A 22515-nucleotide genomic window follows, 5' to 3' on the forward strand; every position below is an offset into this window, starting at 1 on the left:
AATCAAAACTCCTGTCTTCAGCTGATGAAAATCACTGGAAGCCTACTACAGTTGAAACAAGTCTTTCAGTTTCCTCCAGCTAGAGGCGATCTCTAAACCTGGCTGAACCTTGGCTTACCTCGTTCATAAGAAAAGGCTAGGGCTTTTGGTATGGCTTATAATGAACTTTGATGTCAGTAGATGCAAGGCATTATTAGTAATTATTCTTATTAAGATTTGAAATTACTTAAATTGAATCGTTCAGCCCTTGGAGAAAAAGCATGAGTGCCCTGATGTCACATAAAGACCCCAAAAAAGGTCAGAGAATTGAGAAGAGCCCATCTTGTGAAATCCTAAGCATGGATTCTCTCAGAGGAGAGAAGAACTGAGTAGAGATGTAACATCAGAGAAGCAGACTGAGGGCTGTAACTGGCCTTGGGTTCTCTTGAAAGACAGAGGAAGCCTGTGGGACCAATTGTTCACACTCTGCTACACAGGGTTACTTTTGTATTCCTAGGGGCTCCTGCACTGGTAGCTGTAGGGCTGACAGAAGGCGAGTTGAATCCAAATGTCTTACAACTTGGGGATGAAGGAAGGGGTGGAGGGAGATTCTGGATATGCTTTAAGGATATATATATATATATAAAAAATTTCTTTCCATCCATTACGATCAGTAGTATCTTGAACGGACAAGCATTTTCTTCCTCCACCTTTTAAAGGAAAATTCCTTGAAAGAGGATCCAGATTCTGGTCCTTAAACATATAAGTTTTCTCCACTAAGGAAAAAGGTCTGAACAACACATTTTTAGCAGGTTAAACAGAATTTGTTGGTCTAATTTAACAGGTAGTATATATGTGTGTTGTGGTTTTTTTATTCCCCCCACATAAAACTGCAAGAGTTTTAGAGAGGCCATAAAACAAGTAAAGCCTACTCAATTTTTCCTGAAGTGGTGGCTGAAACATTCAGTAAAACTTATAGGAAAGTCACAGGTATGAAGGTTTCCTTTAGTTAAGTGACTTTGCAGAGATAAAGGTTATAGTTTTTTATTGCAGCGCTTGTTAGGAAGGTACAACTGCATTTTCATGTTTTATTGAAGCCCAGTCAGCTCAGATGGCACATGTTTGTCTCAGGAGATCCACTGAGAACACTTCACAGTGGAACAATAACTTTTTGAAAGGTTCGATTGCATTAATAGCTGTGTCACAATTACCATAACATGCAGCTACTTTTTAATGATAGGTATAATAAATTACGAGCACTGAGGCAGACAAACTGCTTTTCCTGTTTTGAGAGAGGCAGTTATCAGTGCTTGGGAAAGATTTGCCTGCAAATATCTGCAAAATACAAGCTAATATTGCTTTTTTATATATTTACCTGGTACTAAACTACTTAAAAAAAATCCTTAAATGCCCTGTCTTGCTGCTGAAGAGTTTTCAAAATTATTAGTGTCTTTTGGCTACTTCAGGCCTTTTGTGAGCAACCTTTGACTTGACCCCCAAACCTGAATTTTAAAAAGTGTCATGCTCTGAAAATGAATATACTAAAAGATGTGTCAGACTAGGTTATCGGAAATGGAAGTAGTTAGTTTTTTTAGTTTAAGCTATGTACTTATGTTATTACTGTGTAACCGCTGCACATACTGAAAGAACAGTGTGCATTATACCACTAGCAAATGTATTACATTAATCATTTAAACATTATTAAAATATCAAAACATTAAACCTTTATTGCTGCTATTCTTTCAGAGGATGTTTTTGTGTGATAATGCAAAGCTGTTAGATTCAGCATAACAACTAAAAAGCTTTGGAAGCCTTAATAGCTATGAAATAAAATGTTTCTTCAGCATATCATTTTTGAGTTGTTATGAAGCGTCTTCAATATTGAAGGATGTTTTCTTTATGCCTTCATTCTGAAAGGAATTAGGCTTTGCTTTTGTGTTGAAGGCGGGGGGTGTGTGATACAAGCTATCATCCAGCATTTCAATCTTTCCCTTTAGGTGGTATTGCCTTGGTAGTTAAAAACAGATATTAAAAATTACTTCCCTTGTACTGATCTGTTGTTTCAGCTTTCATGATACTCAACAGGGAATGGTATTATATTTTGAGTCTTATACAAAATCCTGATTTCCCTTCTGAATTTTTCTGCATGCCAGGGGGCATTCTTAGATGTATCATTTTGAGGTGTTTTCTTTCAGATAACTTTTCTTATCAAACCTTGTGTTTGATTAGGAATCTGTTAACTTTACTTAAGCTTTTACTCAGCTTCAATCAGTGTATTTATGTGTGAGAAGAGGCAGATCAATCTTTTTAAACCCTATGCACTCTGGAATTTGGTGTTTCCATGATTAAACCAGCACCCTCACTCTCTGCTTGTTCTTTTGCTACACAGTAGTAATCTGGAAGAATGTGATCACCAAAGTCCCCCGTATACTAGCAGTTTCAAGTGCTAGTTACAGACTGTGTTGGGCTTTGTGCTGGTGTCCTGTGACCTGTCATTGGAACAAATAGGCAAACATACAGCTTTGTTGTTTAGAACTCCACGTGGTAAGATTTCACAAATACATATGCACATGCTTTGCATCAGTTTCTAAACATACCATTACCTTTTCTGTAGTAGGAAAAGAAACAGATCATTCACAGAACAGCACTCTGAACACAACATTGACATGTGTAATCTTTAGGGCATGGGAAAGACTTTAGGTTGCCTGAGCCTTGCCCAAGGCTTTTCACGGTCCCTAGGGACTCACTTCCTCCTCCAGACATTCAAGCTCAGATGTCCCTTTTGAAAGCCCTGATTTCTTTGCTTTTTTTCCAGTTGTGGAATTGTAAAAATGCCGTAAGACTAATTTGACCAAAATTATGTGCCCAGACTTTGGCTAGCATCTTATCCAAAGCTGTTCCCATCCCAACGGCTATCCAGCTAGCCAAAAATAGGTATGTTGAGCATTTGGTGAGGAGAAAAATGTAGAACTATGCATATTACTGTCATTTTTACACTAACATTTTCATAGAAACACCAGCAGAACAAACAGAATTCCTCATTTCCCCAAACTGATGTGGAGGTCTGTGGTTTTGGATATGGCCTATAGAGAAGAATGACATTCATATGCATAATCAGGTGGCTCTTTTGAAGAAGAAAATGAAGAAAGGTGTTGAAACTATAGCAAATGGGCTGAGTCCACTTGAATCCTGCTCTTGCAGCATTGCAGTTAGAAATTTCAATTAGTCAGCTTTTCCCCCTCCAGTTGTGGAGGGTTAACACCCAGCTACTCTTCTGCCCCCCAGCCAGCCTGTCCCCAGAGGAAATGAGATGTTGCTGTGGAACCAAAAGAGGCTGTGGCCAGACTGCAGCAATGCTATAGAAAGTAACTTAATCAGGTTTGTGTAAGAATGCTTCAGCTTGTTAGCTGGATTGCAAGACTAGGGGAAGGTGTTCTGCAGTGCAGTGAGTATATGAACCTCAATGTCTGTCACAGATTTGCTTGTACAAAGAAATATCAAGTAATTTCCTGCATTCCCCTGCTCTGTTTATCATCGTACCATGGGCCATGTTATCACATCCTAAAGAGGACTTGCTTCTCTAACCTTCTCTAATCCATCTTGCTAGTACTTTTGTTAGTTGGTAGCAGCACAGTGTGTTGGCCAATTAACTTCTGTTTTGAGAGGGTGGGTGATTTAGTGTGAAATTCAACCCCACTGTAGAATATGCTTCAAAGGGCTTTGCATGATAAAACTGACGTCAAAAGACCAAACAGGTATGGAGACAGAACAAAACAAGCTAGGTGGATGAAGGAGCTAAAGCTCAGGAATCTGGACTGGGTGTAAGAAAGAAAAAGGCTGTAAAATGACATTTTACCGTTATGCCTGCCATGATTGAATAGCCAAACTGAGAACAGCAGCAGTGCCATGGAAGTGCTTGTGGAACAAGGACAAGAATTAAATATTGTTGAGAGACACCAAGAGGTCTCACTAAAACCACACTCACTCTCCTTTTTCATTAGCAGTCAGGGAAGCACCAGTGCACTGTGCCTGAAAAGCTCAAAGAAAAAGAAGTCTCAGGAGTAACCTGTCCTGTATTTTATTTTAGGATTTCTTCAGCAAATCTGATCCTTTTCTGGAGATTTTCCGGATGAATGATGATGCAACCCAACAACTTGTTCACAGGACTGAGGTAAGGAATCGGGTTGGATTTACTTTCCAAGGACACAGGTGGGCTGTCAGGAGGAATAGTTTATTCTTCCCATGTCACAAAGGGTATTGTAAGCACCCACATTTAAAAACACTTCTATCTCTTGTGTAATTATTGACTAATGGGTATTGGGTCTTGACATGCACATGAGAGTAAGGGAAGATGATACTGAAGCCAAAGATCCAAATTTAGTTAAACTAGCAGATATTCTATTTGAAGGTCAGGAGTTATACATATTATATTTAGCCCAAACCATGCTACAGACTGTATCATATTTTACCATTAATACTATGTTGCATCTTCTCCACCTCCACCCACGTTGCTGGTGATAACGGGTTTTGTAAACTGGGTGCTTTACATTTGTTTCCTATGTCCCAGTGTCATTACTGCTTTCATGGTAATGACTGGCACTGTCTTAAAAAGCAGCATTTAGGTGTACAGGGTGGAGCTGTGGCAGGTATTTGGGGCTATGAGTCTGTCTCTTATGGATCGCATGAAGTCTTCTTGGCAAAGCAGACCGTGTGTCTGTAAACTGACGCTGCCCTTCACCATTGCCCAGTGCTGCATCTCCTCAATGGCTTCCAGTTCAGTGATGTATTCCACAACCTTTCCCTTGCAAGTTACACCCCCACTGAGGCATGGCAGTGCTGGGGAAGTCTCTGTAGCATGATCTGTGTATGGGTCCACTTCCCACCTGTGCGCCTTTTTGGGGCTTTCCAGCAGAGGAGTGTTGCAAACTGCAGGTTATTCAAGGGCACATATCCCATGCATGTTTTTCTGCAAACCTCCAGCTGAGCTTGGCTTTCTTCTGTATCTGGTCATCGTACTGTATTGAAAATTGTGGCTCTTGTTAGCATTCTGTTTGGAGATGTGCAAATGTTAAGGGTTGCCTTCCTTTCTTTTCACTCATAGGTTGTCATGAATAACTTAAATCCAGCCTGGAAGACCTTTAAAGTGTCTGTAAATTCTCTGTGCAGTGGAGACCAGGACCGCAGGCTAAAGGTCAGAAGTCACTCCTACTTTTTGAATAGTTTTACTCATAGAAAACAAAACTTTGTGTCCCTTTTTCAATTGAAGATTGTTACTCTGCACTGCCCTCTTCTTTGATGGAAAAGGTGATCACACAGCTGCTTTATGGTTACCACAATCAAATTAAGGATGCAGAGAAGTGGTAATCCACTGTAATCAGTAGATTATGCTCTATACTTCTTACAGTAACCTCAAAAAATTATGGGGCTGTTTTTGCCAATCGGATAATTTGAACACAGCATCATTTACTTGGTGGAAGTATACTCAAGGGAGGTGGCAGCCCTGTCACCATTTTAACTGCTGTTTCCTCACTTCTCTGTCCGGAGACCCTCTGTAAAAGAAACACTGAATTATGAGATCTCTTATTCTATATGAAGAATGGGGTGGCCACAAAAAGACATGTGCCATAGTAATGACAGTGTTACTAGTCAGCAGAAAGACTGATGGTTGGGAACTTGGAGCTTTGTGTAGAAAAATTAATCTTCTTTGGCTAATTTGGGTTAAATCAATTGTTCATGTCTTCTAATCAGGTTTAAGCTTAATACTAAGTTAAAAAATATTAAATGAAGAGCACTGTCCCCAATGTCTGTTCAGCCTCTTGGACCTGATGAAAAGGCACTGGACCCAAAAGTATGTGGTTTTTTTTTTCCTTACCATACCAAAATGTCTAATAAAAATTCTTCCTTGTCCTGGCAAACCTTTCTTCTTTCATCATTATAGCTGCACAACCCTGCAGAAGCGGTATTGTCATTTTTTTCGCTCATTACATACTGCAGGGTGTGCTGTGCAGATAGAAAAAATAAAATGCCTGGTGTCTACATGTTACAATGCGTGTGACAAATGGATGGAAAAGGCAAAAAGGAGTTTTATGAATACTTGGATTGATACTGGTCATGCCGATTGTGTTTTATAACTTCACAAAATCAACACCATTGTTATGGAACAACAGTGGTACCGACACAGTGTTTGTATGGTATTGGGGATGCACGAGGAAAACAGAGGTATGAATGGTTGTCTTTATATATTTTTTGTTACCTTGTAGCACTGTTGGGCAAACAACATGAGTCTAAGGGCAAAAGAAGTACCAAAAGAGTGAGGAAGTTAGAGAAAACAATGAGATATATAGCAAGGAAAAGTGAAGCAGGTGGAGCACAGGATACTCAGGAGGCCAGACCAATGTCTTTGTGACAGCTACATCTGAGAAGTACCTCAGGTGGTACAGGGGAGCACTTGTGAAAGATCTTTCCATCTACCCCTTAGCTGGTAAATGGTCAAACCAGTTGTATTTGGCATGTCCAATGGGATTGAAACAGAATTGTAGCAGATGAAATAGAGAATGAGGTGTAGGGAAAAAACAGCCTCCATTTTAAACTGCAAGCAAAATTAACAGTATTGGCTAAAGAGGATTTCCAATGCAAATGAAGAAATGTAGAGTTATTTATTGTAGCATGTGTAGGATGACAGTAATGTGAAGTGTCAGGATAATGACTTTGTTGTCTTGGGAGGTTGCAATTTTATAAATTTCCTGGGTAGATTAAATATCTATAAGTTAGTTACCTGAAACACAAAAGACAAGCAAATTACTCTGTGTTGTATAAGCAGTATAGATCTCCAGGAGAGGAAAAGAAAAAAAAAATGCAGCTACCCTCCAGAGGTAGTAACATGACTGATTGAAAGGATGGCCAAGGACAAAAAGCACTGCCATGTCTGGGGCCTCTATGGCGGCTCTGATGCCTGGGCTGCTACTTAATGACAGAAGGGAGCACTGGAAAAAGCACAGAAGGTGCTTGTTTGGACAATGAGCTCACATCACAGCTTAGGCATGGATGTGTGTCACAGATTTTGCATGGAGTGAGCTAAGAAAAGCTTGGAAAGTGAGGGTGAGCAGTTCTTTGATGCACTAGAGAAGGGTGAGCCACTGGTGGGACATATAGACAGAGGTGACATGGTTAAAGCGGTGGTACAGTACTGTAGCTGCAGCAGCATTCTGTGAAGGTGAAAGGGAGCAGAACGGAAGGGGGCAATGCTAGAGAACATGGTATACTCTAAATGTGAGATGCTGAGGAAGAGATGTAATGTGACAGATTATCTGTGTTATGCAGCCTTTCTGAGGGTGCACCTTCCACAACCACATGCAGAAAGTTGCACCCTGCTTCTTCCTTGGCACAGGGTCCAGATAACCTAGTCCAGCTTATATCTGACAGTCATTTAGAGCAAGCAGTTGTGCCTGCCCTTATAGGATCTGCTTCCTGAGGTAGCTTAAACTGAAATGGGTAACCTCCCACAGTAATGCAACTATATAGGATTGAGACAAGAGGGATCAGATTTCTGCCACTCAGATGAAAAGCAGAATTTGCACAGCACTGCCTTCACTACATTGTGTATATGCCGCCTTTAAATCACTCAGACGAGAAAAACCTAGGAAGAGATGCAAACAAAATGTGATGCGTACAATGTCAGAGCAAGTGGCAAGCCTGTAAGGGTAGAGAAGTGTGGTTCTGGAGGGAGAAACATGCTTTAATCTCTTTGAAACTGGGGTGAGAATGTATGAGAAAGGCAGAGATTTCAGCCTGGGCAGAAGAAGATGGGTCTGGGAATAAAGGGTGTCTTTGAGCTATGAGCAGAGAGACAGCAGTTGAACTTATTTGCAGGTAATACTGCCAAAAGAGGCTGAGGAGGGAGAAGTGAAGAGGAACAAGAACAGTCCTTAAGGACTGCCTGTAGAGAAGATGAGGTGAAAGTCAGTGAAGGAATGGGTGAAGAAGAGAACCAGGGCAAGATGGATCTTATGAACCTATTGACAATTTTCAAAATAGTCCTGATTATGTGGGAGTTTTTTTCTTTTTTGGGGGAATACATATTTTTATTTGTGTATACAAGTGCTTGCAGGCCCTGATTTAGATATCTGAGTATTTGCCTGAGGCTGCAGTTCAGACATTTGCAGAAAAGCTAAAAGTTGTAAGATTTGCACCGGACCGTTCATGAGTGCAGAAATATTTTAAAATTAATTGTGGCTGTAAAAAAAAGAAAAAAGCTTGAAGCTTCTTTAAAATTCAGGCTCTTTATACATTTTGGTGGGTGTAAGATAAGGCTGCTATGGTAGAGCAGCCCCTAAAATCACTTGTGTTTGACAGATAGCATATAGTACTTGTCAGATGACTATTCTGTTTGCTTTCTGTATGGACTATAATTTAGGAATTTGATGGCAGCAAGGACAGAAGAGCAGAAATTGTAAGAATTAGAGAGGTGAAGTGTCTGTGATGGGTTTAGCACTGTATGAACGTTTATACTTTGATTTACATTGACTAAGCATTCCAGTCTTCACCCTACCATGTTTTGGAACATTTGACTTCAGTTGCTTTGTTTCACTTCATAAAGTATATAGCAATATGTTACTGCTAAGCGTTGGAACAATTCCCTGTGCCATATTTAATGTGGGGAGATTTAGTGTATTTCAGCTGCCTTGGGGAGCATCAGCTTCGCGCCAGGATTGCTTGATCACTGTGAACAGTAATTGCATAAGGCTGGGTAGTTTTGTACCTGTACTTGCTGTTTCTCTTTTACATACTCTGTAAGGCATAATCTAAGTTAAGGCTTTCAGAGGCACCAGAAATGCTTGGAGGGAAATGTCAGCTTGTGGAAGTTCTGCAAATGGAGGGAGACTTCTTAACAGCAGACACGTTGCAACCATCACTCCCTTTGGCTTGCCTCTGTAGGCTTTTTGGAGCTCTGAAGTCTTGGCCTTTCATCTCTGCCACTGAAATTATATGGGTATTGAGATTAGCAGTCTGATTTCTGTTATGAGGAATGGGGATTAACATGGAAAAAATACACCAGAACAACTCAGTTTAACTTACAAAAGTTTGCCTTTTGTAAGTCTTGCACCCAAAGCAGCCTTTACACTGTCTGGGCGTTTGAAACTTTCTTGTTTAAAATGTCTGTTTAGAAAGATAAGATAAGCAAGTTCACTAAAATCAAAGCAACGAATAATTAGGGTCTCCCTCAAAAGTCTTTTGCTAGCATCCGTTACAAAGTCTGTTAATTTGAATTCCTTATTGGCTTTTAGAAAAAATCTAATTTTGCTTTATTTAGCAGTGGTGCAGAGAGCAGTTACTTTTTTATTCCTCTCAGGACGCCTTGTAAAACTTTATTGCAATTATTGCTGCTCTAGGTTTTATTATGAACAAGATATATTAGATTCATGAACCTACTGAGCTTTACTTCCCAGACATTGAAACCATCTGAGAAGTCTGGTCACACTTCAGTGCCGGTCATAACTTCTTTTAGTGCTAACGGTACAGATAATTTGTGTATGTGTTGAGGTGAATGAAATACCTCTTAGATTCACAAGTAGTGCATTGCTTTTCTAATATGTAAAGAGATTCAGTTCACTACGGTAATTACTGACAAATCTGAGTGAGGGATATAATCCTTTTGAGAGCTGTTTTCATCCTAGTCTGCTGTGCTGAAGGTCCTGTAAATTGTGGAACTTTGGCATTCAAGTTTAGTTTCAGCATGTGAAGTATGTTGCCATCAAACTTTCATCTGAAATCCAGGCAGGCATTGTGAGTATCTTCTCATAGGGGTCATCTACTGTCCATCCATTCTAATAGTTGCCACATTCCTCTTTTTCTAGAGGAGTGCTGGTAATGTACACTGAAAAATAATCTCTTTTTGTTTTGGTATTAGATATTGTAATACTTGGGAAATAAGCACCTAACAAAGTGGTGTAGAGGCATGGGCCAAACAGTGCACATGGCATAGACTAAGAATATCTTCTGCTGAGGATGTACAGGAAAAGTAGGAAAAGAGGCAAAAAAAAACCCCAAAAACCTGGTAGAAAAATGTTGCTGCAGGTGAAGTAATAAGCTGCAAAGAGAGGGGGAAGAATGTGTCATGTCTATATAGAAAGTCCTTACCATCTTCTACCCACATAGGGGAAATGTTAGATATTTTTCCACCTCTCAGAAATTAGGATGTTGCAACTGTATTATTGTTGTCATAAAACCTCTGTGTGTATGAATGGCTCTTTGCAGCATGAAGTCCTGAGACATTACTGTTGCTTACCTTAGGGTAATCATGAGAAGGTTGCCTCTTCCCATGCACTTCTAATGAGCTTGAAAGCTGGTTCTGCCATTCTTTCCCATTTTCTTTCATGTCCAGTTGACTTCCTTGGCTCTGTCCATCTGATCAGCTGGAGTAGCTGTGTCTTAGCGCAATAATTATATGTTTGGTTTTCTGCTGAGGGGTCTATCTGCATATACTTGTAGGCCCCAGTACATCTTACGATGCTCTAGTGCTACTGAGATTCATTCAGGAGTTTAAAGGTCATGTGATTTTCAATTAATCTCTGTACAAAGACCTTTATAAGTAGCAACACATTAGCTGTTCCAATGTGAATTTTCATAGGTCACAAATTTTCTACATTTTTGTGGTGGATCATTGTTAACAAGGTCTTCTTGACAGATCTGCACTTTGCTTAAATTAATAATCTATGCAGTGCCTCTTCTGCCTTGTTGCTACTGTTACATAATGTGATCCTTGCTTACATTATTAATAGAAGAAGCTCCACAGCCTAACAGAAAGATTTTGATGTTTTACTGGATGGAAATAGGCAATCACTTTATTTTAAATTTATTAATTAAAACATTTACATTAAAAATTATTATTAATTTAATAACCTCTTGCCCATGGTCTCTTATGGCATTTTGCTGTGTGGAAGATTGGGTCTTCCTCAAACAGTGGTAACCATGTTTCCTTCTGATTTCTTCAAAGTGTCAAATCTTTTATGCAAAGGGATGAATCGTTAGGGGAAAAAAGGTTTCTTAAAGGTCTGTAAGTGTGTTGGTTGCTGCATTCTGAGTTAAGGCAAAGCAAGTAGCAGTGGTTATTTTGATATTCTCTGAGTTATTACTGCAGTGTTCTCTAGATCAATAAGCTTTCAGTGACCTTTAATACTTTACTACAGCTCTGCTTATACCGGTATATTATAAACTGTAATCCTTCAATAAGCCCTCAGTATCTCTGAAAGCCAGTGGTGAAAGTAACTAAGCAGAACCTGAGAAGGCCACGTAAAGCTTAAGAGACAAGCAATAAGTAATACATTCAAACGAATCCATTAGTGCTTTTATTCTTTCACAGTTTAGCTGTCATAGAGTGAAGCATTAATGTGGAAAGATATGGTTTACGGTCAACAGCAATAATTTGTGCAGGATTTTAAAAAGCATGTGGCACAAAGGGCGATACAAGCAGTGTCAGTTGATGATTAGGAAAGCATGAACTGAAGGATTTCACACTGTTCCATAAGAGAAGACTCATTGGTGGTTGCTGTTTCTTTGGTCTTTTAATTCCATGTAGAAAGAGACTGAAGCCAAGCATGAATTACAATGTAGGCTAGACTTGCTGTTTATTTAGTTGATTGGGTGATTTCCGTTATACCTGATTAACTATGCAGTTCTACATTTTCCCCTTCAATTTACGCACAAAATTAATGCCAGTGGAGCCAGTCATTCCCTGCTTGCTTACCCTGATGTTGCTGAAGAGGTATTTGCATATGGAGTCCTTCTTGTGGAAAGTCTTTGAAAACAAGAAATGTCTTTAATACGACTAAAAAGATGCCTTCAAATACTTCAAATAACTTTTTTTCAAGAAGTCATTTCTTTTTCATTAGCTCAGGACATTTTCCTGGAATCTTTAGAATAATTGCCACACTCTCGGAAGCAGATCTTTCTTTATAATCTGAATCGTACTTATTTATTAGTCATTTTAAGGATATTATCATGTTATGAATTCCCAGATAAGTTCTTGTAAAACTGACTGTGCAGCTGATAACTTTAGATAATAAAAAGTTCCTTCTTGGTGGTCAAAATACCACAAAAAAATTGGGCTTAAATATTTGGGATGTGGTGTAAGATAACAGAAACATGTGAATAAGTGCATGCTGCTTAACCAGAGTAGGAGTTTTAAAACAGTCTTCTGAGAGGATGATACATTATTTTGATGATTATTATAGAATTAAAGCAAATTACACACCATAAAAGCCAGTTTCTGAGACCTCCTTGCATAAATGCCATTGGACCTACTTTTCCAGTAAATGATTCATTAGAATACTACATTTCTTAAATGTTTCTCTTGCTTTGTCTCTCATATTCCCATTGTTCTCTCTACATGCCTGTGGCTGCAGACACTACACTGATTATTAAAAACTTAAGTGGCCTACTTCACAAGGTCTACAGTGATTGTGGGGAATTTGCTGCAACCGCTCACCCTGTTTTGTCAGTCTGTGTTAATCTATAATTTAGCAATCGGTTTATAATATGAGTGCCTCCTGAATATATTAATCGCAGCAGTGTGTTTGGAACACTGATTTATCGAAGCATATCAAGGACTAATCTGATCAATCTTCATAAACTCTGTGCAGGTGGGGTGCAAGGTTTAAGATCATCCTCAAAAGAAAACTGATTAACTCCTGGTGTGTGTGATCTCAGCTCACAGATTCCTTTTCCTTCTCTCCCCTTTCCTTGGCTGTATGCTTGGTAGAGCAGTTGAAGATGCCAAGGAAGAAAATACCAGATTACAGTGAAGATTTGGGAGAGAGAAACAGACTCAAGAAATGAGTGTGATGCTAGTTTTGTTAGAGTCAAAGGAACTAATTTTGATTACTTTAATAGGCACTAGTTCTCCATTATTGTAACTGCTGGATATATAGCAAATTAATTGTCAGATTAATTAATCTAGATTTGGGTTAATTGATGTTTTTGAAGTGCTTTGAAGATGAAAGAGCTATCTAAATTACAAGTGTTGTCACAACAATTAGGGGCGCAAGTGGATTGCACAAGGGAGAGATCATCTGATATGCAGTGGTTAAAAAGAAAAGAGCTGATATATCTTCAAGGGCTCAGGCTGCTGATAAAGATGGTCATAGAAGGCTGAAGAGCTGGTACATATGAATATAAATGGGCAGGATAGTGAGAGTCGGGAATCTTCCTCCTATCCATTGGGTGACTCTGACAGACAGAATTTCAGAGTTGACCCTGTAAAAGGATATTTTTACTTCCTATTCCTTACCAGGGCCCCTGATTCCATGAGCCCTGGGGCAGAAATGAAGAAACTTCCTCCTGACTTTGCAAGGAGCATTTATTGTGCAAACAAGCAATATTGTTGAACAAACAAGCAAAAATGTTGTATGTGAATTTGTTTGTCTGGATTAGGGGATCCGAGGAGTGTTTTCTCTGTTTCTCTTTTACAAATAAGAGAGGATTGCCTCCAAATAATTTGTACATTGCATTTATTGTGAGCGTTCTTCCAATTGCTTACTGTCTCTGTGGTTCCATCCCAAGACAAATAAATACAGCCTTCCGCAGCTTTGCTATGCAAGTCATCAGTATGAGAAATATGACGGGCTCACTCTCACCTCTCTTGAGCTGTCTTTGAAAGTGAGCTTTAATCCCCTGAAATGAAACAGAGGCTCCTATAAGTGCTGCTGACTATAATCCAAATCAGAGGTGTCTGGTTCTTTCACAGGACAGTAGCTGATAAAGTAATAAAGTCCATCCCTGGGACCATTTAAAATGAGACAAAGCAAAGCTCTGGTAATGAGGATCAGTTCCACACTGGAGGGTGGGGCATAGGGGGTGCTGATGAATTCAGTGACCTCTGCAGTATTCCCGATTTTCAGATCACTGTGTTGATAATGCACTGAACACCCTACAGAGCCCAGTATTAGTTGCAGAGCTGCTTACTGTAGAAGTTGAGAAACCAGTGAATTAAAAGACTAAAATGAAGCTCTGCTGTCACTAAAACAGATCAGGATTAAGGCTTAGCTGTAACTTTGTAAAGCAGCTGAATGCTGTAGTGAGAGTATTTTAGTGTTGCATATCTTAAAGAAAATCCATCAGTCTCATACCTTTGTGTCTACAGGGCATTTTGCTGTGTGACTTACACTCTCTCATGATATTAAAAATGAGAGAAAATGAAAGTGTAACCAGTTTTTCATATTCTTTTTTCATTTCTTTCAGTTGAGACTGGAAAGAATAGTGAAGACAGTTTCTAGAAAATCTCATTTCAGACTCCCATAAAGTAGCAAAGCCTCACATTGGCTGACACATAACCAAATTATAGAGATGCTTAGTTTCTTTTCGGGTATCTTTTTTTACTAGGTAAACTGAAAAGTACACACTCATGGAAATTCTTCTCTTGTTGTTAAATCTTGTAATAAATGTATTCTTTGCTATGAACAATATACTTTTATTACTTAAATAGAAAGCTTGCCTTAAAATTCTACTCATAAATTGTATCTTTATAGTTTATACACTAGCATACTGCCACGCAAAAATGGTTACACATTGCAGATAATAAAATATGTGTATTTTAAATAGTAGTACTCTCAGGGAACATAGCCAAGTCAAATTTAAGGCAAAATAATATATATAATTTTTTTTAAAAAATTACTGTTAATATCTTCAGGGACCTAATTATAAATTAATGTTTGTGACACTCCAGAAATAGCTATTAAGTGTGTCTAAACTTTAATATTTTAGAAGATGTCTCAGTCCATAGGGGTTACTTGAAAAGTTTGAACTTTATCTTACACTGGAAATATGTATCGAGCCCTTTCAGACACAGTGATCTCACCTACCACACATTCTGTTAAAATAATGGAGGTCTGTATTTTCCATTTTCCAAAAATGTTTCCTCCCAGCTAGATGACATACACATTTTGTAATGTGTACATACACATGCATAATGTATATGCATCTTACATAACGAATGGAGCTGTGTTTTGTAATAAAAATGTTTTATCTGCCTTACAAATCTAAATTAAGCTGTTTATCATGTGTGTTGGATCTCCAAATGGTTTTGAAAATGCTCGATAGCTATGCTTTATAGGACTCCTGAGAAAAAGCATTTAGCTGATTACAGCCCTCCTTGTGGTAACACTAGAAACCAAGGCTCTTGGGATTGGAGACTTCAGTGTTTTTGTGCATACTTGTTCTGTTTGTGTGCTACAGCTGCTAAAACAGGCCAGGGAAGTTTTACCATAGGATTGGCCACCACTAACTCTGAGCTTTGGACAAGATTTGGTGTTAGGATAAAACTTGCGTGCAACACCTTCTTCCCAGTCCCCCTCAGTCAATGAGAAATCAAGACTTGCTTGTACAGTAGAGACAGTGGAGTTATTTCAGTAGTCTGCTCATCAAGAGCAATGCCACCAATGTATTTTCAGGAAGCCTGGGTGGAAGGTGTTTTTTTGTCCCCCTCTGCTCTGAGCTGCCAGTATGGCAGCCCCGGCTGTTACGCTTTTCAGGGGTCCTCACTGACTCTGGCCAGCTGCAGTGCAGCAATCCTTTCCCCTCTTCGTGTGGCTATTTCCATTGTACTACTCATACAAGTCTTGCTCAACAGAATTGTTCAAAGAGGCTGCCAAGCTTAGTGTATCCAGTTCATTGCTGCTGCTGAACACCTCCAAGAATGTGCAAGGTGTTCTGGGGGTAAGACTTCTCTGTGACCGTGGAGCTGATTTGTGTCCTGAGCATGACAGCTGTTGTGTCTGCTTTGCCTGAGATTAACAAAGGCATAGTGTTTCATACTAATCCTTCCCCTTCTGAAAAGCGCATAGATTGTCCGTACATCGTTAAGTGAAAGAGAATGCAAGTAATGTTAGCAATAATTTCTCAGTATTGGCAGTATTACAGACTATAAGGTCTTCTAGTCTGCTTTCAAAAGAGATGATAAAGAAGACTATGGCTGACCTGCTCCCTACACTCTAAATTGCCTTGGTCTGAGATTACAATATATGAACAGCAACAACGTCAGCAATGGGTCTCTTAGATGAATCCTTAGATATCAACTGCCTAAGGTTTGTTCAGATCTACTAATCACCTGTTACATTGTTGACCAGTGCATTACTAGCCTAGAGTTCCTATTGAGTCTCCTCTTTTATTTTCTTTCTGAGAAATTCCAGGATTTACTGACAGCAGTTTCTCTTCTATACTAGGAAATCTTCTCATGGGATGCCAGCAAGGTCTGTTTAGTCTCACACACTTTTCCACACTCTTGCCAATACTTAACAAGTGTTCATCAGTAGAGAAGGAGTATTGGACAGGCAAGGACTTTGTGATACCTCTTAAACAATGACAACAAGAGCGGGACAAGTTCTGTCATTCATACCCATCTCTTGAATTAATAACATAGCATTTTACAGACCAGCATCTCAGAGTAGTATCATTTGCAGTTTTAATGTAAATGAGGTATATACGGGACCTTGAATCACATCAGACCTCCTAAGTAGGTGCAGGAGCCAAGATACTAGACCATTGTATTGGGTCCCCAAAAAGGGAAAATGCTGGGTCCATTCATACAGCTGTGCAGAATGCAGTTAAATGTGTACTAATTAACAAAGTTTCTGTTATCAGCATTTCATGGAAGAAAACAAAAGAAACAAAGGACAGAAAGAAATGGAGGAAGTTATCAGAAAGGTTTCTGGTTATCTCTGCTGGGACCAGATACTGTTTAAGATGGTCATAAATGACCTGGAGAAAGGGACAAATAGGGTTACAAACTTTGTAGGTGACCAAATAATCTGGGATTGTTTTGACTTCAAAATGTCATAAAAGGATCTTAACGCTAATGCTAAAGAAAGTCAACAAAAATAATAATAGGAAGGCTTCTTTCTGCGAACAGATCAAATTGAGACTGGAAAGAAAGATTACCTTGTAGAGGTGGCTCTGAAGTTATGAATGACTTGGGGAAAATGATAAGGGAATGGATGGATTATTTGTCCTCAGGGTACGTGAACTTGAAAGTCACCACACCCAGCACAATGCTTAAAACAAAAACTAGCTCTGTTTCCATACAACAGAGTTCAATGATGGGATATGTTGTCAAAGGATGTTGGGAGGCCAGAAACTGTAAATATGCTAAAAATGGGACTAGACAAATTAATGAGTTAATATTGTATTGGCTGGCTATTAAAGGCATATATCAGATGCTTTCTCCAGCTGTAGGAGAGTGTAAAGTTGTTGACTGCCAGTAACTAGGAGAATATGGTGAAGTAAAGATGAATTTACCTCTCCTTGTCTTACATAGTCTTTCTCTAAGTATTCACTAGCATCTGACAGAAAGATGATACTAGTGCCATGTACTTTTAATATTTTCTTATGGTGAATGCTTGTAGCTTTCAAGGTGAAATTTAAGTGTTGATTTTCATCTGAAAAAGCTCTAAATGGTTAGGGTTTCATTATTTGTGAAATTGTGCCTATTCATAGCAAGGGTATACACATACTGCTAGGGGCTTATGGTGCAAGGTTTCTTCTCCAGTACAACTTCATGGAAAGGTGAAAGGTAAATGGATTATTTAGACCTGAAGTGTGTCTAGTTTGCTGTGTATAAACACATAGATAAACCAGCCTAGTCCTTTGCTATTCTGTGGCAGCTGCAGTAGAGCATAGGGAATTCTGTGTATGCCTTCAAATACTCACCCTGGCCCTGGTTACACACACAGAGCCCTCTGCTTGCGTTTCTTTCTTGTATATGTTATCTTATATATCTTTCAGAAAAATAGTACCCTTCAACAGAAGCCCTGTTTGATATCAGCTATTTCTGTTTTTTAATGAATCCATTTCTTAGTTACAAGCCAAACATCTGAAAATCTGATGACTAGATGTCTGGAAAGGCAGGCCTATTTTTACAGGCTAATTAAAAAGTAGGCTACTCACATTAGGAAGTCACGATTCTTCTCTTAGACAAACAACAATGTTTCAGACTCCTGCTCTTCAAAATATTGAAAAAAATACTTTGTTAGAGCTGTGCCAAAAATGAGTCTTCGACTCATGACCAACCTAAAATGTGGGAGTAAAAAATTTGCCTATTGTCAGATTTCAAGGGTATTTTCTTCATAATACTACAAGCAACCATTCACGAATAAAAGGGAGCCTGGGGGGAAAAATATTGCTGCAGACTAATGGTGAATGTTATTAATAAATAAGTCGTTTTGATCCAAGCAGTGCTGAAAGTTATCACTTAATGTTTTGTCACACTGTCACCAAGAAAGAAAGGTAGCAGGACACAATCAGATTATCTAACAGAGGTTCCTGTGGGGAAAGTGTCTCCTTCCTCCCTAGGTGCCCGTTCTCCAACCAGTCTGAGCTGTCTGGGAAGAGCCAGGATCCGCTCAGGGGGGGAACTCTACCTTGTAGTTGTTTTGAGCATGGTAAGAAAACCTATACACCTTTCCACTTTCTTTCGAGCATGGGATCCCTCTTCTACACTTCGGCCCTTCCTCCACCCCTTGTTCCTCTCCTGGGATTCCTGGATGACACCAGCTCTGACACACTCAGGGGGCTGGCCGAGATGGGGGAAGCAGAAGCATGACCTGGCTCTAGCCATTCCTAGTGCCAGTCTGTCTACAAGGAATTCATGCAGATTAAAGCCTACCAGCCCTGGGGAGGGCAGAGGTGAAGCAGAGTGGATGAGCAAGAGCTGGGCAGCAGAAGGTGCCACCTGTGGTTAGATTTGAGGTTGTGATAGTATCAGCCCCCAGGGATACTATGGACATTTGAAACTGTGAGTCTGCTGCGAAGTTATTTTATGTTCTGTCCCTGAAACCTTGTCTTGTGCTATACTAAAACTGCATTAAGAACGTGAGATAATAGCACTCCTCATCAGAATGCAGTGCGTGCTTCTCCAAGCAGTCTTATGAATATGTAAAAACTTGCACAAAATAATTAAAAATCACTAACTTATACTTTTAATCATCTCATGCACATTTAAGAACTTAGAATTGTGATTTTAGTAGCCTAAATTTGTTTGTTCACAGCACTTGAACCCTTAATCTTCTTAAGAGCTTTAAATCTTCAACACTACATAGCTTTAAGGTGACCTGCAAAAGTAAAATATAGGATCCTGCTAATGTAATGTTCATCAAATGCTCTCCTAGACTGACTTACTCCCATTTTCCTGGCTGTTCAAAGCATTAAGCATGTACTTGCAAAGTTGTTGACATTTGAGGTTTTTTTCTTCCATCTTTAATGATACAGAAATAAGGGCCTGATCTGTCTTATATACATCATCTTGTGCTGATTTCTTTGGTTGTTAATTTCCTGCCCTCCTACAGAAAGTAACACATCATTCTGATCACCACTATGTAACTGTCATTGCTGTGGGCACAGGGACAGACTTGCCACCGAGTTTGAGATCAAGATATGTTATAGAATAGATATTCAGAGATAAAGGTGAAGTTTGAGGAAGAGGAATAAGCCAAAGAAAGATTCTCCTTTGTTAGTCTTGTGCAGGTGAGTGTTCTTTTAAAGGGAAATAGATGAGGTTTCCTGTAAAACCAAGTGTTTCCTTTACAGGACATTACTTTTAAGCACTCTTTCACCTTAAAAGGCATGCAGAGGTTTGCCTGTGGTTAATATGGTTTTTAAATATTTGTGTTTCAGGGAGCACAGCATTAGCAGAGGCCAGTACTGGAATCAGTTCTGCTTGTGATATTTTGGATGTAGGTTATGTGTCCCCCAACTGCAGCTGCAGATGCAGTGATCCTTTACAACCCTAAACACTACATATTCCATATGACTGCATGTCTGCAAAACATGGGTATATTTCTAGTACTGAAAGCTTCCCTTACTTGTTTGCCAGGACTGAGAAAAATGAAACGACGCACATTTTGTAAGCACTATTCTGTTAATAGTTGCCAAGAAAGACCTGCCCCCCTTCCTTCACCTCCCATATTTTATCTGTCCATCAATTTATGCTGCTCACAGGATATCCATTGCTACAGTATCTCAACATTGTACAAGTTTTACTTGTCAGGAACATCCAGAATTATTGATCATTTTTGAAAACTATTGTTCTGTATCTTTTAGGAAAGTTTGCACAAAATCCAATCGTGCCAGGATCCTTTTGTGACTTTTAGATATGTGCTTCCACTTGATGTTCTGGAGAGAGACAAATATCTGTGCCAGTCTGCAATAGAGTCCTACAGTAGCAATCCCACAAGACCACCCAGTGAATAGCCTATTTATGCCAACACAATGCTGTGCTGAAGGAGAGCCTATGGATAGCAGTGTGTTCGCTCCCTTTTTCACCTGTCCCTCTGCTCATACCACCATTATGTATCACATACATCTCCCAAACCCAGCATAAATAAAAAGGGCTGAACAAAGTTTGTCAGGATTTTCATCCCAACTTTTTTCACCGAAACCTCCTGCTTGGTTCAGCTGAAACAATTTGAATCTGTGACAGTTTTGCCAGACTGTTCATCAAAAGAAGCCCCCCCAAAACCAAATGTGACCCCCCCCAAACCACCTCCAGTAAAGTTAGCAGTTCACATAGTTCTGGTCCTGAGCAAGGAGACAGGATAGTGGTGAACTCAGGGCAACGTCCCTGGAGGACAGGCAGTATGCAGCCAACATCTTTGCTGTTCAGGTGCTTGATTCAAGCCCCCTCACAATTTGTAGAAAAGTGTATTTCGGAGAAATACATTTCATATAGAGATGTTCTGCACTTCCCAGCTGTCATGTAAGAAAAGGGATCACTGATCAGTCATTTTAATTTTCTACCTGGTATATTTTTTAAATGAAGTATCTTGAGTATGTTCTGGAAATCTTAAAATACCTTGTAAATTTGGAATGGTAGTTGAGAGGTTACACTGCCGTTGGCTTTGTGATAAACTACTGTTTTCATCTACAAGAGATGGTGTTATTAAAATTAATGTTACAGCACTGCAAGGGGCCAACTGCATGTTACATTTAATGTCTTTTCTTACAATGGAGAAACATAACCATATTTGAGCATGGATACTTTTATTCAATGAACACGAACAGGATGGTGTTTTGAAATCAATTGTGCATGGAGTTTATAAAAACAGCTTAATACATGACTTCTTTTAAAGTCCACTTCGATTTTTTAAAAGATGAACAAGCTGCCTAAAGCTTCTTCTCCTTGAGAATCAATTTTTCATGTGGCATTGCCATGCTAGTAGTAACTGCTTAGTGCTTTTTCCTGTTCCAGACCTCAGTGATTTTATATATAAAAAGAGGTAGTAGTAGCTGGGAAAAAAAGCCTATCAGCTTACTTTCTCTCCTTCCTCTCAGTCCCAATTAAAAAAAAAATTGCTCTGAAATAAAATGGCCACTAGCTTGCTTTCTAATTTCTTTCTAGCTTTTGACCATCTTCAGTGCACTACAAGTAATGAAAAGTTGTTCTTGTTGGCCCATGCTATACTTCAGCATCTCAGAGAGGGGCATTTGTTTCAGAACTCAAATGTTGCTGATTAAGTCTTGTTTGGTCGGTTTGTTTAACAGAAAATGTGCAAAATCCTGTTACTCTGAACACAACAGTCAAGCAGCAGGCAGTTTCTTTGCTCATGCTTTCAAGTTCTTTTCTGCTGAGCCAGAATGATAGTCTTGGTTTTTCGCTTTCCAGTGCTTTTTAGCCCAGCTTCTCCTCTGCTCTCCCTACTTACTTCACAGAGAGGCAGAAATGTCTACCAGAGACATTTCAGTAAGACTCCTTCTTTTCAAGGTTGCTTTTTTGACAGGTGATGTGAATCTTCTTTTCATTTGGAGTCTCTGTTGCTTCTTAGTGATTTCCAGAAAGGGGCTTAATTCTTTCATACATTTCTCAGTTGTTGAGAATGGCTATTACCTCTCAGTTAATGAGACAGGTGGATCCCAATCTGTCAAGAAGTGTTTGATTTTAATATCTTTATCTGACCTTGTCCTACATTACCTTAAATTTTGTATCAAACCTACTTTAAAGCAGATACAGGTCTGAGCATCACTTCTTTGTTGTTTTGGGGTTTTTTGTTTGTTTGTTTTTTTCTCTTCACTGATAACCAAGGGAGGACAATCACGTATCCAAAAAGGATAATATATTGTAATATTCAGGAATGGTACCTTACCATTTCATTTACTTCCAAAGCCCCCTCAAAAGTCCATAAGTATTTTATTATATCTACTATATTAATAGCATAAATAAAGCATATCAGTGAAGTGGCCTAAAACCATAGAAAGGCTGGGATGAGATTGTAGGTGTTCTTCAGGCCTGGGTCTGTACCAAGTAATTGAATAATAGACCTCCCTAAGTTTCAGGAGTCACCCCCTGGGGAAAATGAGACTAATTGCATGGCCTTCTGCTAATATTTAAGATCTAGATACCCATCGATGATTACAAAATTATAGAATAATTTAGCCTCAAAGGGACCTTAACATTTTGAATTCAAATGACCTTGTTAACAGCATTTCTCTTAGATGAATATGTAGAACTAGAGAATAAGAATGAAAGATGTTTTTATTTCCAAGCCCTGTCCCTAA

At 39.2% G+C, this 22515-nt stretch overlaps 1 protein-coding gene across 2 annotated transcripts in view; it reads left to right on the forward strand.

Annotated features, from left to right (window-relative positions):
- The window catches only part of CPNE4 (copine 4), a 234934-nt gene that overhangs the window by 138589 nt on the left and 73830 nt on the right, over positions 1 to 22515 (forward strand). For both annotated transcript variants that reach the window (XM_064444130.1, XM_064444131.1), the window contains exons 6-7: positions 4067 to 4150; positions 5081 to 5170. In XM_064444130.1, the coding sequence (XP_064300200.1) occupies positions 4067 to 4150; positions 5081 to 5170 (174 nt within the window). The remainder of the gene's footprint in view (positions 1 to 4066; positions 4151 to 5080; positions 5171 to 22515) is intronic.

Source organism: Phalacrocorax carbo, chromosome 2, assembly GCF_963921805.1.
Source record: "Phalacrocorax carbo chromosome 2, bPhaCar2.1, whole genome shotgun sequence".
NCBI lineage: Eukaryota > Metazoa > Chordata > Aves > Suliformes > Phalacrocoracidae > Phalacrocorax > Phalacrocorax carbo.